This window comes from Sphaeramia orbicularis, chromosome 15 (assembly GCF_902148855.1).
Source record: "Sphaeramia orbicularis chromosome 15, fSphaOr1.1, whole genome shotgun sequence".
NCBI lineage: Eukaryota > Metazoa > Chordata > Actinopteri > Kurtiformes > Apogonidae > Sphaeramia > Sphaeramia orbicularis.
In genome coordinates this window covers 5,235,830-5,253,593 of record NC_043971.1, presented here as the reverse complement: position 1 = coordinate 5,253,593, position 17,764 = coordinate 5,235,830, and the positions used below count along the sequence as shown (strand labels likewise).

Genomic DNA, 17,764 nt, shown 5'->3' with positions numbered 1-17,764 from the left:
TATGACCAGAATTTCATTTTTTGGAGCACATACTATAGCCTTATGTTCAACCACCGGGGGGCGATGATGACCCCCTCTCAAAAACGAGTTGAAACAGATTTAAATACCTCAGAAATCATTTATTGATGCCTTTGGAAACATTTAGAACTGTTTTTAAAGATATTTAAATTTATGACCAGAATTTCATTTTTTGGAGCACATACTATAGCCTTATGTTCAACAACCGGGGGGCGCTGATGACCCCCCCTAAAAATGGGTTGAAACAGGTTTAAATACCTCAGTAATAATTTATTGATGTATTTGGAACCCTTTAGAACTGTTTTTAAAGATATTTAAATTTATGACACGAATTTCATTTTTTGGAGCACATACTATAGCCTTATGTTCAACCACCAGGGGGCGCTGATGACCCCCCCTCAAAAATGGGTTGAAACAGGTTTAAATACCTCAATAATGATTCATTGGTGCCTTTGGAACCATTTAGAACTGTTTTTAAAGATATAAAAAAATATGACCAGAATTTCATTTTTTGGAGCACATACTATAGCCTTATGTTCAACCACCGGAGGGCGCTGATGACCCCCCTCAAAAATGGGGTGAAACAGGTTTAAATACCTCAGAAATCCTTTATTCATGTATTTGGAACCATTTAGAACTGTTTTTAAAGGTATAAAAAATATGACCAGAATTTCATTTTTTGGAGCACATACTATAGCCTTATGTTCAACCACCAGGGGGCGCTGATGACCCCCCCTCAAAAACGAGTTGAAACAGATTTAAATACCTCAGAAATCATTTATTGATGCCTTTGGAACCATTTAGAACTGTTTTTAAAGATATTTAAATTTATGACCAGAATTTCATTTTTTGGAGCACATACTATTGCCTTATGTTCAACCACCAGGGGGCGCTGATGACCCCCCTCAAAAATGGGGTGAAACAGGTTTAAATGCCTCAGAAATCATTTATTGATGCCTTTGGAAACATTTAGAACTGTTTTTAAAGATATTTAAATTTATGACCAGAATTTCATTTTTTGGAGCACATACTATAGCCTTATGTTCAACCACCGGGGGGGGGCGCTGATGACCCCCCCTCAAAAACGAGTTGAAACAGATTTAAATACCTCAGAAATCATTTATTGATGCCTTTGGAACCATTTAGAACTGTTTTTAAAGATATTTAAATTTATGACCAGAATTTCATTTTTTGGAGCACATACTATTGCCTTATGTTCAACCACTGGGGGGGCGCTGATGACCCCCCTCAAAAATGGGTTGAAACAGGTTTAAATACCTCAGAAATCATTTATTGATGTAGTTGGAACCATTTAGAACAGTTTTTAAAGACATTTAAATTTATGACAGGAATTTCATTTTTTGGAGCACATACTATATAGCCTTATGTTCAACCACCAGGGGGCGCTGATGACCCCCCTCAAAAATGGGTTGAAACAGGTTTAAATACCTCAGATATCATTTATTGATGGCTTTGGAACCATTTAGAACTGTTTTTAAAGATATAAAAAATATGTCTAGAATTTCATTTTTTGGAGCACATACTATAGCCTTATGTTCAACCACCAGGTGGCGATGATGACCCCCCTAAAAAATGGGTTGAAAAAGGTTTAAATACCTCAGAAATCATTTATTGATGCCTTTGGAACCATTTAGAACTGTTTTTAAAGACATTTAAATTTATGACCAGAATTTCATTTTTTGGAGCACATACTATAGCCTTATGTTCAACCACCGGGGGGCGATGATGACCCCCCCCTCAAAAACGAGTTGAAACAGATTTAAATACCTCAGAAATCATTTATTGATGCCTTTGGAAACATTTAGAACTGTTTTTAAAGATATTTAAATTTATGACCAGAATTTCATTTTTTGGAGCACATACTATAGCCTTATGTTCAACAACCGGGGGGCGCTGATGACCCCCCCTAAAAATGGGTTGAAACAGGTTTAAATACCTCAGTAATAATTTATTGATGTATTTGGAACCCTTTAGAACTGTTTTTAAAGATATTTAAATTTATGACCAGAATTTCATTTTTTGGAGCACATACTATAGCCTTATGTTCAACCACCAGGGGGCGCTGATGACCCCCCCTCAAAATGGGTTGAAAATGGTTTAAATACCTCAATAATGATTCATTGGTGCCTTTGGAACCATTTAGAACTGTTTTTAAAGATATAAAAAAATATGACCAGAATTTCATTTTTTGGAGCACATACTATAGCCTTATGTTCAACCACCGGGGGGCGCTGATGACCCCCCTCAAAAATGGGGTGAAACAGGTTTAAATACCTCAGAAATCCTTTATTCATGTATTTGGAACCATTTAGAACTTTTTTTAAAGATATTTAAATTTATGACCAGAATTTCATTTTTTGGAGCACATACTATAGCCTTATGTTCAACCACCAGGGGGCGCTGATGACCCCCCCTCAAAAACGAGTTGAAACAGATTTAAATACCTCAGAAATCATTTATTGATGCCTTTGGAAACATTTAGAACTGTTTTTAAAGATATTAAAAAATATGACCAGAATTTCATTTTTTGGAGCACATACTATAGCCTTCTGTTAAACCAACGGGGGGCGCTGATGACCCCCCTCAAAAATGGGGTGAAACAGGTTTAAATACCTCAGAAATCCTTTATTCATGTATTTGGAACCATTTAGAACTGTATTTAAAGGTATAAAAAATATGACCAGAATTTCATTTTTTGGAGCACATACCAGCACAGCCTTATGTTCAAATGGGTTGAAACAGGTTTAAATACCTCAATAATGATTCATTGGTGCCTTTGGAACCATTTAGAACTGTTTTTAAAGATATAAAAAAATATGACCAGAATTTCATTTTTTGGAGCACATACTATAGCCTTATGTTCAACCACCGGGGGGCGCTGATGACCCCCCTCAAAAATGGGGTGAAACAGGTTTAAATACCTCAGAAATCATTTATGCATGTATTTGGAACCATTTAGAACTGTTTTTAAAGATATTTAAATTTATGACCAGAATTTCATTTTTTGGAGCACATACTATAGCCTTTTGTTCAACCACTGGGGGGCGATGATGACCCCCCTCAAAAATGGGTTGAAACAGGTTTAAATACCTCAGAAATCCTTTATTCATGTATTTGGAACCATTTAGAACTGTTTTTAAAGATATTTAAATTTATGACCAGAATTTCATTTTTTGGAGTACATACTATAGCCTTATGTTCAACCACCGGGGGGGGCGCTGATGACCCCCCCTAAAAATGGGTTGAAACAGGTTTAAATACCTCAGTAATAATTTATTCATGTATTTGGAACCCTTTAGAACTGTTTTTAAAGATATTTAAATTTATGACAAGAATGTCATTTTTTGGAGCACATACTATAGCCTTATGTTCATCCACCAGGGGGCGCTGATGACCCCCCTCAAAAATGGGGTGAAACAGGTTTAAATACCTCAGAAATCCTTTATTCATGTATTTGGAACCATTTAGAACTGTTTTTAAAGATATTTAAATTTATGACCAGAATTTCATTTTTTGGAGTACATACTATAGCCTTATGTTCAACCACCAGGGGGCGCTGATGACCCCCCCCCCCAAAAATGGGTTGAAACAGGTTTAAATACCTCAATAATGATTCATTGGTGCCTTTGGAACCATTTAGAACTGTTTTTAAAGATATAAAAAAATATGACCAGAATTTCATTTTTTGGAGCACATACTATAGCCTTATGTTCAACCACCGGGGGGCGCTGATGACCCCCCTCAAAAATGGGGTGAAACAGGTTTAAATACCTCAGAAATCATTTATGCATGTATTTGGAACCATTTAGAACTGTTTTTAAAGATATTTAAATTTATGACCAGAATTTCATTTTTTGGAGCACATACTATAGCCTTATGTTCAACCACCAGGGGGCGCTGATGACCACCCCCCAAAAATGGGTTGAAAAAGGTTTAAATACCTCAATAATGATTCATTGGTGCCTTTGGAACCATTTAGAACTGTTTTTAAAGGTATAAAAAATATGACCAGAATTTCATTTTTTGGAGCACATACTATAGCCTTATGTTCAACCACCAGGTGGCGCTGATGACCCCCCTAAAAATGGGTTGAAACAGGTTTAAATACCTCAGAAATCATTTATTGATGCATTTGGAACCATTTAGAACTGTTTTTAAAGATATTTAAATTTATGACCAAAATTTCATTTTTTGGAGCACATACTATAGCCTTATGTTCAACCACCGGGGGGCGCTGATGACCCCCATAGAAAATGAACTGATAAAGGTTTAAATACCTCAGTAATAATTTATTGATGCCTTTGGAACCGTTTAGAACTGTTTTTAAAGATATAACAAAATATGACCAGAATTTCATTTTTTGGATCACATACTATAATCTTATGTTCAACCACCAGGGGGTGATGATGACCCCCCCCCCCTAAAAATGGGTTGAAACAGGTTTAAATACCTCAGTAATATTTTATTGATGTATTTGGAACCATTTAGAACTTTTTTTAAAGATATTTAAATTTATGACCAAAATTTCATTTTTTGGAGCACATACTATAGCCTTATGTTCAACCATCGGGGGGCGCTGATGACCCCCCCTCAAAAACGAGTTGAAACAGATTTAAATACCTCAGAAATCATTTATTGATGCCTTTGGAAACATTTAGAACAGTTTTTAAAGATATTTAAATTTATGACCAGAATTTCATTTTTTGGAGTACATACTATATAGCCTTATGTTCAATGACCAGGGGGCGCTGATGACCCCCCTCAAAAATGGGTTGAAACAGGTTTAAATACCTCAGAAATCATTTATTGATGCCTTTGGAACCATTTAGAACTGTTTTTAAAGATATTTAAATTTATGACCAGAATTTCATTTTTTGGAGTACATACTATAGCCTTATGTTCAACCACCGGGGGGGGCGCTGATGACCCCCCCTAAAAATGGGTTGAAACAGGTTTAAATACCTCAGTAATAATTTATTCATGTATTTGGAACCCTTTAGAACTGTTTTTAAAGATATTTAAATTTATGACAAGAATGTCATTTTTTGGAGCACATACTATAGCCTTATGTTCATCCACCAGGGGGCGCTGATGACCCCCCTCAAAAATGGGTTGAAACAGGTTTAAATACCTCAGAAATCCTTTATTCATGTATTTGGAACCATTTAGAACTGTTTTTAAAGATATTTAAATTTATGACCAGAATTTCATTTTTTGGAGCACATACATTTGCCTTATGTTCAACCACCGGGGGGTGCTGATGACCCCCCTCAAAAATGGGGTGAAACAGGTTTAAATACCTCAGAAATCATTTATGCATGTATTTGGAACCATTTAGAACTGTTTTTAAAGGTATAAAAAATATGACCAGAATTTCATTTTTTGGAGCACATACTATAGCCTTATGTTCAACCACCAGGGGGCGCTGATGACCCTCCCTCAAAAATGGGTTGAAACAAGTTTAAATACCTCAGAAAACATCTATTGATGCCTTTGGAACCGTTTAGAACTGTTTTTAAAGATATTTAAAATTATGACCAGAATTTCATTTTTTGGAGCATATACTAGCCTTATGTTCAACCACCGGGGGGCGCTGATGACCCCTCCCAAAAATGGGGTGAAACAGGTTTAAATACCTCGGTATTCATTTATTGATGCCTTTGGAACCATTTAGAACTGTTTTTAAAGATATTTAAATTTATGACCAGAATTTCATTTTTTGGAGCACATACTATAGCCTTATGTTCAACCACTGGGGGGCACTGATGACCCCCTCGAAAATGAATTTCATTGTTATTGCACATAATTAATATTGTACAGGGATATTGCACATTTTTGGACGTGATTGCAGGAGGATACATTGAGGATTAAATACGTTTCAGATTCAACTGTAACTTCACTGTGACCCTGTTGAGTCATATTTACCTGTCCAGTTCCTACTGCGAAGTAGTTGTAGTCGACGTGGATGGAGGAGATGGTGTTGGCGACAGGGAGGTTCTTCGCTGACAGATCAGGAGCCTCTGCAGGTTGAGGAGGAGGAACAGCTGGACTGGATTCTTCTTTCACCTCCACTTTCTTCTCCTCAGCTGCCTGAAACCAAACAGATAAACAAAAGTGTGTATTTGGAGGCTTTAGACGACCTGCTTAGACCTGATCTGATCCATGTGGATCCTCCCACATACAGGGTGAAGTAGAGCGGTAGTGTTTGATTGAATGGTCGTCAACTATTGAATGAATCTAGGACTGTTGACAACAGTAACCAGGTATGATGTCATTTTTTCAGAGCAAAAAGTTGAAATTGTCTGATTCCAGCTGTAGAAATGTGTATATTTTCAGTTTTTTTTTCCTCCTCAGAGACTCAGACCAAACAGGAGAAGTGAGAAAAGACATTTACACATTTTACAGACAAAAACACTATATCATGAAAATAACTGGACGAGTTCATTAACGGTGGAAACAGGACAATGTGATCTCTGAAACATGTCATGGAACAGACTGAAGGACTGAATCCTCATCCTTATTCGTGCTGAACCACTTGTTCCTCCATCAGGAAACAGAATTTCCAAAGTGTCTGTCATGCAGAGACCCAGTTAAACTAAAATGGTCAAAACTGTCAAATTTTAAAGATATTTTAAAGTGTCCAATAAAAAAAAAAGAACATGCTACCTCAAAACCTGACAGTCAGCCTTCACACTGACTTAAATCTGAATGGAAACTTTACAAATCCAGTTTATAAAACTTGAAAAGAAGGTTTGTTATATTTTAGGTCATGACGCAAAAACAGGTCAAGGACTCGTTCCAAGTGAGTCATGAAAAAAAAAAAGCTTTAAATATAGATTCACAAACACGAAGAGAAAAAAAAAAAAAAAAAGAGACCCAAGCGTGGTGAAACATCAGTTAGAACCAAGCACACTTTCAACATCACTGTGTTTTATTATGTGTAAAAAACAGGCTGTGAGTTTTAACTATTTTGCAGATAAAGGTTAACCTTATAGTTTTTGTGTACACAGAATTATGTGATAGTTTACTATTAAGAGTATTTCCTCTGAATGCAGTGATGAAAATAAGTTGATATTTTGCTTAAAATTACATTAAATGCATCTTTTAATCTTTTATTCTTGTACTCAGAGACCTCTGCACAAGAACTCCTATGTACCTGAATATGTACAAATGGTAAATAAACTAGATATTATCTTAAAAATGTGTTTATTAGACTATTTTAATAACATATGGAGCAGCATGTTTTCTGTCTGAAGTAGGCGAAGGATTTAATACCAGAGGAAATGTGGGTCCAGTTGAGTTCATTTGCATATGAAGTGTAGAAATGAGATCCAGATTCTCCAGAGACTAAACTGACCTGTTTGCTCAGTCTCTCCTTCACAAATTTAGCGATCTTCTTCCTTGGACCCAGTGGGATTCCCATCTCTTTCAGGTCCTCGATTGTGCACAGAAGCTGCAATAAAATAACACAAACTGACCAGACCGTCCCACTGTTTTATGCAAAACATTTTACAACAAGTAAAAGCAGCTTTAAATCTTACAAAAGACTCAATGTCGATCTTCTCATCGTCCAACGTGCTCTTGTATTCAGACAGGCCCAGATGTTCCAGAACAGCAGAGAGGTCCTCAAACTGTTCCCCGTTTTCTTTAGGCTCCTCCTCTACAGCCGGAGGTGTGACAGCGTTACTGACCGGAGGAGGAGCAGGAGGAGGTGCCGCCTGGAAAATTTAAAAAAGACAAAAAAAAAAAACCATGCCACAGGATTATGATGAAGGGATCAAGACCATGGAGGATCAACAGATCTGAAAACCAGTCAGTGTAGAGAATAGACCAGACGTGTCATCGCTGACAAACCCGGCACATGTGTAGATTGGAAGACTGGAATTCTGTCCCTATAATCCGGTTTCTGAAACATGAGAAGTTGAGCTTTATTGCATTTGTACTAGAAGCCAGAAAAGAAGCTGTATCAGCAGTATTTTAACATGCAGTAAATAGTAAATGACTGTTAGATACTGAACAAGTGTTCAGAGAACGCAAACCTCCGCCAAGCACCCCGAACAGTGTGCATGTGTGGATCGAATATTTCTTTTTAAATGAAAGTTTCCAGGTTGTTCCATACAGCAGAAAAAGTTGAAACTTGGTACCAGTCATGTGTATGTCAAATTATATTAAATTCCAATCAATATTTGTTGAGTTCTAATGAAAAATGTGTGGTAAATGGGATTTTCAGTGTTAAATGTAAATGTCCACAGAGTCCACATTCCACAGTGGATGTGGACAATTTTGTGCCAGATACAAGATATTGTTCTAAGCTACGGGTGGATCAAATTGGAGGCTAATCGGAGTCGTTTTGAATTTTTTATGAATTTTGGAAAATTGCTCAATGATGAGAGATAGGAAAATTGTAGATTTTGTGACCTTGAACTTTGGCCTACTTGGCCAAATTTAATGGGTTGGTCCCAGGGCCTAGGCCTGTCTGTGGGGAAGATTTGGTAAAAATGGTTGTAATAGTTTTCCCATAAAGTTGCTAACAAACAAACACGCAAACAAACAAACACACAAAGCAAAGTGATCACAATACCTCCTGGAGGAGGTAATAAAGATCTAAGTGTTCTGGAAAATGGGCAAAAGGCCTTATTCACAGCATATTTTCTAACATTTTTATAGTCAGAATACGTTAAAAAAAAAGTCCAGGCAGAGTATTTTAGGCTCAGGGTTAATAATGGCTTGACATTTTTGTTTACATTCTCATTTTGATTAAATTCACTTTTGTAGGTCTGTTAGTGTCGGCTTAGTGAACCAGTCCTCCATAACAATATAACCACTGACGGAGAAGTATTAATAATAAACTGATTATTTCATTCCAATGGTTCCTTTCAGTGCGTTGGATATATAAGGCAGCAAATGTACATTTAATTGTCAAAGCTGATGTGTTGGAAACAGCAAAATGATCAACGTAATGAACTGATTGACTTTGACCAGGTCCATATTTTAACAGTGAAGACTGGGACAGAACATCTCCAACTACAGGTCCTGTTTAGGTGGTCCTGGTCTGCAGTGGTTAGAACTGACCAAACATGGACTAAGGAAGGACATCCCAACCTCAGGACAAATACATCTGATCCATGGATGCAGATTATTTTGTTTTTAGCCAACTTTAGTTCATTTTATTCACGACTACATTTTTTTTGTTCATTTGGTTCCTTGTGTTGACGATGTACTTCATTTTGTTGACTATCATGTTCTTTTATCTTATTTTTTCTTTTAATTTATTGTATATTTTGGTAAATTTTTGTAGTTATTGTGTTGTCTATCGAGTTCATTTTGTTGGCTTTTACTTTCTTTTAATTCCTTTTTCATGTTTCATGGTCATTTTTTGTTTATTTTGTTGACAACTGATCATCTGTGGGAGGTGTTTTACAGATAAATCTGATCCATGGAGCAAGGTTACAATACTTGTGGATTTTTCATTATAGTTTAGTTTTATTTAGTTTTGACCTTTTTTTTCTCTAATTCAGTTAGTTTTAACTAGTTTTAGAGCAGGTTTGGTAGTTTTTATTAGTTTTAGTTATTTTCTAAATGCTTAGTTTTTAGCTTAGTTTTAGGTTTTTTTTTATATCTTTTCTCTTCTTCTCAGTTGTATTCAAATAAAGACAGGACTCTGCTGCTTTCTCCCAACTTTAGTCTGCATGTTTCCAGGTAGAGTGGGGACCAGAAGGTGACTGGAATCCACAAGTGATGAGAAGTGACGGACTGTTAAATATCATATGGTGCCAGCAGCTAAAATTGCTTGAGGGAAATAAATCGATTTCGTATCGTTCCAACACTGACAAAGATGAAAACTGAGGGAATTTTATCCATAATTTTTATACGTTTTAGTTAGTTTTGTAAACACACAATTCAGTTTCAGTTAGTTATCCTTTTTTTCTTTTAGTTATAGTTTTTATTTATTTCAGTTAACGGAAATGTTTTTACAATTCTAGTTTCGTCATTTCGTTAGTTTTCGTTAACAATAATAACCTTGCCATGGAAGCCCACCTCTCTACTTCCAGGACTTCAGGGATCTGCTACTAACGTCTTGGTTCAGATACCACACACACCTGCAGTGGTCTGGTGGAGTCCAGGCCTCGGGTCAGAGCTGTTTTTGTGGAAAAAGGCGAACCTACACAATACTAGACAGATGGGAATAATGCTCTGCTCTCATAGGCTGTTGTACTTCAGATACTTTTGGTCTGTATTAATCAGATTATACTGGGAATGAACAACAGGATCTACAGATGCCCTGACCCAATGAATTCAGTCCAAATGTCTCAGATCCCTCCTCTTGAACACTTTACATGAAAACTTTGAGGGTTACATCCTGTCTAATATATCCACCAACTGACACGTCCCATTGGAATGAGAGTAACTACATTAATACTACTTTGGCTGTAACATTATGTCTGATCAGTATAAATATTAGTCTGTGTTTAGTCTTTTTAGGTTTTGTTTTTGTTTTGTTTTTTTTGTAATATGGGGTATTTCTAAACAATAACACACTGTACCACATATGAAGTGTATGGGAACTGTAAAAACACTGTATAAGATTTGTGTCATGATGTGTGTTTGTCACTATCCACAAAAACTCAACTCCAAACACTGAGCTGTTGTATGAAAATATCCAAATTAAATGTACTGTCAGTTGTTGTTTAGTTGTTAGATGTGTAACCGTCTGCATCATTTGTTGTTTGTTCTTAAATGAACTTTTCCTCTTTTATCCAATTGTTGGTGTCTGACCTGTTTGGCATCTCCACCGGCGTTGGGAAACACTGACGGAGACAGAGACGGAGAACCGTTCTTCTGATTTGACAAAAGATCGAAAAGAATCAAGGAACCTGCAAATATGAAAAAAAGAAAAAAAAAACAACAGTGACATGAGTGAAAAATAGAAGCCAACTGGTCTGCGTTAAATCTGCACAGGTGGTTCTACCTAAACTGTGTCCGGCCACCGACATCCCCCCCGTGTACTCCGGGTTCCGCTTCATGAACAGAGCGTAGAGTCTGTTAATCTCCATGGCGACTGTGTCCATGATGGTCTGGCAGTAGGTGGGGCTGTTATAGAAAAGCACGTCTAACAAAGTCTCATTTGTGAAGTGACGTAGGCGTCCAGTGCTTGGCAACGTGATCTTCTTTATCCTCCTGAAAAGAAAAATTAATCAGAATATTTGATAACATGTGCTTTGGTCTGAAAACTGAAAACGTCACTGAACATGTCTAATGAAATGTCTTGTTATGGCTGATGCAACTGAAATTTAAGTTGTCGATTAGCTGTCACAAAAGTAAGTGATTAATGATGATACTGAATATTTTATTAACATTATGCCACTGCTGTACCAAATATCTTACAATAGTTTACTACATTTATATACACTATATGTACAAAAGTAGTTCTGGGATACAAAACAATAATGACTAATGTTTTAATATAGTTTTATATTGGGATAAATATCATTGTATTGGTTAGTTTGGTGTAAATTGTTATCTTTGCCTCCAAAATGACTCAAAGATGGTTTTTACTTAATTTCTCTCAACATTGATTTATTTTTTTATTATTATTTTTTTTAAATCCATGACTGATTTTAAATTTTTTACCTTTACATTTCTCAAATATTTTTCATGCTCTGACTGTAAATAGCAATTTTCTACAACAACTAGGCCTAACTATCTACTTTCTTCACATCTCATATAACAAGAAAAATCTCCCATTAAACGTTACGGAAATATTGATGTTTTCATCTCAAATCATCATGAACAGGACATCTTATACTATAAATGTGCCAAATCGTCAGCTAACAGCAGCAAAACGTTAATAACAGCATTGTATTTCATTCGCCTTGAATCCCTCGTTGCTCGCCGCCATGTTCAAAAGGTCAAAGGTTATTTTCATCTCATGGATCAACATTTTTTTCCAGTTCTCCTGTGGAAAATACGACGTGAGGGGGCGTTCATGTGCAATTTTCAACTTCATAACTAGTATTTACCATAATTCCCATTGCACATGAAGGCAGCATAAGTTTATCTATGTCAGTACATGTACTACTTTGAATCTATTTTTTTACAAGACTGGGGTAACTAAGCAACAGTTCACTTTCCATCTTGGTCCAAACGTCTTCTCACCTGTCGACTCCGGTGGCGTCTCCATGAAGAGCCGTGTGCCACTGAACAGGCAGGAACTCCACCCGACTGATGGCGTGATCATCCAGCGGTTTCTTAAAGTGACTCTGTAGCAGCTTCAGCGACACATTACGGAAGTCATCCACTGAAAGCACAAGGGATTCCACTGTTTATTTCATCATTTATTTTTTACTTTCTGCAGTTCATGCAAAATTCTCTGTTCTTGCAATAATTGGATTTTGGATTTTTATAACACTATTGGTTTATTTGCCACAAAATACATTTTATGATGTTGAATTATCATGTAATAGAGATCCATATGAATTAAATAAGTAATTAATACAGTTATTGAACATCGACTGTCAAAGCTGAACCGTAGATTAAATAAAGTTCAACCTGTGACTTACACTTAACTGTGATATATTAAAATGTGAATTATGTTCATTAAGTCATGCAATAATCCTCTGTTCTTACAACAACAATGTAATATTTATTGCCCCGCCCCTCGAAGGGGAGGCAAAGTGGATTGTTTTTGGTTTGGTTTGTTTGTTTCTTTGTTTGATTGTTAACATTCTAGCAGCAGAACTATTGGTTGAATTCATACCAAATGTGGTTTATAGATTGCCAGTGACCCAAAATAGATTTCATTTCATTTTGGGAAAAGTAGGTCAAAGTTCACATTTTTAATGAATTTTTAACATCTTTTTTTCTCCATTTACTTACAATGGGAGAAATTTCACATCTGTAAAAACATCCATTTTGTTTCAATTTACTTCAAACTTGGCACATATATACATATAGAAGCAATTGATATGCTGACATCAGCACACGCATAGACATGATGACATCAGCTGGATCGATGCCAAAATAATATGAAATATGTGGGAGAGGCAGGGTTTATTGTGCCTAGAACCAATATTGTTCAACATTTTTTATACTCATAAGCTATTTTTTTTAGACCTTCGCAGATATACACACTTGACATTGCTAATATTGTGTCTATTCCTAGTTTATGTAGTTTCAGATCTATTCTTACTTAACTTTTTGTAAAATTTTATATTCGATTTTTTTTATTTTACTTTTCAGTTTTTTGTCATTTTATATTCGCTCAATTCTTATTTTCTGACTTATTGGTCTTTAATAATATTGTTGCACTGACTAGAGTAACAATGAACACACCATGACAATAAAGGCTATTCTGATTTGGATTATTTTAAGCTTTGTATTGTTAGTGTGTTCTTTTGTCGGAAACTCAAAGAATAAGTCCAGATTTTTTTTGGTCTCATTTTTATAAATTTATTATTGACTTGATCTGATCACAAACAAAGTATAACTCAGCTGAGGATCCACACCCCAAGCAGGGAAATGGATCCCGACATTCCAATGCACATCACTTTTATAATCCTTGTAAACTGATCTTCAAACTATGGGCTGACCCCCTAGTGCAAGGTGAGCTGGGTCACAGAAAATGGACTGGTGTCATCTGACTCTAAAGTCAAGCAGATGTGATACCTCAACTCTTGGTAAAACCCCATAATGACAATGTGTTTACCTCTTATCTCCTGTTATTTATGATCGTATGTGGTCATGTGTATTTAAAAGTGTGTCTAAGGTAAAACTTAAGTCCTGTGATCATAAATCTGTCAGTTTAGTATGTTGACCAAGATGTGATCTATCCTAAGAACTTTACCACTAACCAGTGACACAAAGAAATCTAGTGACACAAAGGAATCCAAACTAATACTGACTAATATGTGACTGAACATAAGAATTCAACTGTCTAAATTAAAATATTTCAGTATCCTTTTTATGGACGATCCACCTGTAACTGGACTGACTGGAGGACACTCACCACACTCGACCATACTCCTGAACCTCAGGTCACAGACGGGACCGATTCCATGAACCATGAACACCAGATGATCCACCTTAGGGAGTTCACCTGGAAACAGTGAAATGAACATTAGAATCCACTGACACACAGACAGATGGAACTCTGTTATAAAATGGAATGAAGCTGCTCTGCATTCAGATCATGTGATAAATGAGTGAAACTTATTTTTCTAAAAGTAATCTGACAAAAGTTTTACACCACCCCCGTTTCTACAGTTTTATTTACATTCACGCAGGTCAAGTCCAGTGGCTGACCTGAGATGGACGTGATAAACCGCCTGAAGTTAAAGAAAGTTTAACCAAAACCACAAAAATAAAACCACTAAAACCTCAGGGCTTTTATTAAGCTGTGGAAGTACATGAAGCCCTGATAATTCATGCAAATAACTCCTAGTGGTGTCACAACTTTGGTGGATTATATAAAAGATTTTTTAAACTCTTTTTACTGAAATTAGAGCAATGACAATATAAAAAAAAAGTGTGATGTCAGAACAAGAACACTACACCTGCACTCACATGTACACACGCATACAAAAAAATAGGGGGGAGGTCTGCCTACTTATTTAATATTAAAGTAATCTATAAAGGGCTGCCAAATTGAATGAAATAACTTTACAAAACTTTATGAAAAAAAGAAGAAAAAAGAATGACAGAAAGAAAACAAAGGAAATATATAAAGTAAAAAGAAAGAATAAAAAAAAGAAAGAAAAGAGAAAAAAAAAGAAAGAACCTTGCCTTATGTTGTGACCAATAGACCTTGTTTATGCTTGTACCAAAAACCTTCTTCAGTTGTAATAAAATCTGTGTAAATCTCAGACTCTGAGCCTTTTACTGCTTTAGAATCAGGGTTAAAAACATCGTCTACCATCGGGCACTTCATCGTGGTCATCATCAATCCCTCTTTTGACGACCCGGGGCCTGGTCTGTCCGTCCTGAGTGGTGCCCCACTCATCTGGGATGGACGAGGGCTGGAACTGGACGATCACCTACAGACGGAACAGGACAGATTCAGGATCAGACGGGTTCATCCTCAGGAGACAACGACGCTTCAGAACGAAACAGACAGAGACGACTTTACCTTTGGGTTGTGCATGACGATGGTTTCTCCTGATGGGAACTCCAGTCTGCGATGCCACTGGTTTGTGGACACAGCTCGCTTATATTCTGCCTGGAGTTCAACACACAGAGACAGATTTACATGTACATCTTAAAGGCACAGAACACCTGTTCACTCGTACATCTAAACAGAGAGTGTGTGTGATCTTACATTAATGCTATTAAAAACCACAATAAATAGAATAGAACAGAACAGAATAGAACTTTATTGTAACTGTTACAGGAAGTTTATGTGATCTGTAAGTTGTAATGCACACGTGAATAACAAGCTGAGGCATAATATTATTAACCTCCTAAGACCAACTGTCCACATTTGTGGACAAGAATGTCACAACTTTATACAAAAAAAAAGAGAAAAGAAAACTGTCCACCACAAAGGACATTCCATAAAAATGTAAAAAAAAAACTGCATCTGAAAAAAAAAAAAAAAAACAAAGCTTGTACTTTGCTGACATGTCCTGGGTCTTAGGAGGTTAAAGGACAATTTGTAAATGTAAACATTTTCATGCTGTAATTTTTCCTTTTTTGTACTACAAACAAAAAGAAATACTTGAAGTTGTCATCATTTATACGTTATTACCCTGCCCCCCCGAAGGGGTGGCAAGGAGGGGTATTGTTTTTGGTTTGGTTTCTATGTTTAACACTCTAACAGCAGAACTATTGGTTAAATTCATACCAAATTTGGTTTATAGATTGCCAATGACCCAGAATAGATCTCATTACATTTTGGGAAAAGTAAGTTAAAGTTTCAATTTTTTAGGAAATATTTTAAAATCTTTTTTTTCTCCCATTTACTTATAATGGGATTTCAAATGTCTATAAAAACATCAGTTTTGTTTCAATTTACTTCAAACTTGGCACATATATAGAGGTAATTGATATGCTGACATCAGCACACACATAGACATGATGACATCAGCTGGATCGATGCCAAAATAAGCTACAATACATGCGAGGGGCGGGGTTTATTGAGACTAGAACCACTTGTTATGCTAGTATTTTACTTGAGATTATATTGGGCTGTATGTGGCTCCTAAACTAAAATGAGTTTGACACTCCTGCTTTAACTGATCACTGAGGGTATTTTACACTAATATAACTTACAGCTTCATTCACATCACATTTATTCAGGACATCATGTGAAATAAAGTCATGCACTATTATGTTTGTTGGTTTAGTAAAATTCTAATGTCTACACATGTATATTTCTCAGTCTGTGTATTTAGATCCAATCTGATATATATGAAGTATGACCTGCAGGAAAAACTACAGTTTTAGGGTAAAAACAGCTTCTATAAACCAAAGTGTTCATATTTATATGACCTCCCTTTGACCTTTACATGTCTTTAACCCTTTTGTTCAGAAACTATGAGATTTATTTCATAAATTTTATGATGTTTTATACCAGGTTTCATTCAACACATGTCAGAAGTTTTTAATTGTTTGTGCTGATTCTTATCATGGGATCAGAGGTCATAATAAATACTGACTTTAACCTTTAGAACACATTTAGTTTGTTTTTTTGTGTGTCTTTCAAGGCTGTGCACATACTTCCTGTATTTTCTTGTTGCATCTGAAGAAAAGAGGATGAGAAATAAATGTAAATGATCATCTCAACCCTGATGGTGGGTGGTGAAGGCTGCACAGAGGGTCATCGGGTGCAGCCTCCCCACCACCACGGACATTTACATCTCCAGGTGCAGAAAGAGGGCCAACTGCATCATGAAAGATCCCACCCACCCTGCAAACGCACTTTTTGTCCCTCTTCCCTCAGGAAGAAGGCTGCGGAGTATCCAGTGCAGGACCACCAGACTAAAAAACAGCTTCTTTCCAACAGCGGTGAGGCTGTTGAACTCAGGCACTGCTCTGTAGCCTCTCACCCAGGGGGACGGATACACCAGCACCTAACTGCACCTTATTGCACTGCCTCTGTGCATTTTACACTTCACTCTGCTGTTTGCACTGTACTTCAGTGTCTACTGTGTATAGGCTAGGTTAGGTTGTAAATATGTGTTATTATTTTTATGTAGGTATTTTAAAGTTTAATTTTAGATGTATATTTTACTTATTTTAAATTAACCTTAGTTTTAGTTGATTTTAATGTATTCATTTATTTATTAGTTATTTATTTATTGATATGGCAAACACGGGTCGTCATACACCAGTTTCGTTCTCTTCTTTGTGATGGTATGACATAAAACTCCTTTGAATCCTTTTGAAAAAACAAAAAAGATAAAGGTGGAATAAGACTTCTGCATTTGCATTGCATTTTCTAATTCAGGTGAAAGCTACAAATAATGTTATCATTAGTTTTTGATTAAATATGGAGGATTTGATCCAATGAGCAGGTGACACGATTGACATAATGAATAAAAAAACATATAATATAGGTAATTTTTAGACATTTTAATCTGAAAATACTACATACTTCTGTGTTTAAGACTCATTACTGTAGCATTTTAACTATTTCAAAAAAAACAAAACAAAACAGACACTACATGATTTACAAGTGAATGTGAAGGAGACTGGGGCTTTGATAAATGAAGAAGTGCACACTTGTCAG

At 36.1% G+C, this 17,764-nt stretch overlaps 1 protein-coding gene across 1 annotated transcript in view; it reads right to left on the bottom strand.

Moving 5' to 3' along the window:
- The window catches only part of LOC115434346 (SEC23-interacting protein-like), a 30,508-nt gene that overhangs the window by 6,570 nt on the left and 6,174 nt on the right, over positions 1-17,764 (bottom strand). The window contains exons 5-13 of the mRNA XM_030156252.1: positions 15,164-15,253; positions 14,951-15,071; positions 14,045-14,134; positions 12,196-12,337; positions 11,009-11,217; positions 10,816-10,913; positions 7,581-7,757; positions 7,397-7,492; positions 5,965-6,129 (exon numbers count right to left, since the gene is read on the bottom strand). Of these exons, the coding sequence (XP_030012112.1) occupies positions 5,965-6,129; positions 7,397-7,492; positions 7,581-7,757; positions 10,816-10,913; positions 11,009-11,217; positions 12,196-12,337; positions 14,045-14,134; positions 14,951-15,071; positions 15,164-15,253 (1,188 nt within the window). The remainder of the gene's footprint in view (positions 1-5,964; positions 6,130-7,396; positions 7,493-7,580; positions 7,758-10,815; positions 10,914-11,008; positions 11,218-12,195; positions 12,338-14,044; positions 14,135-14,950; positions 15,072-15,163; positions 15,254-17,764) is intronic.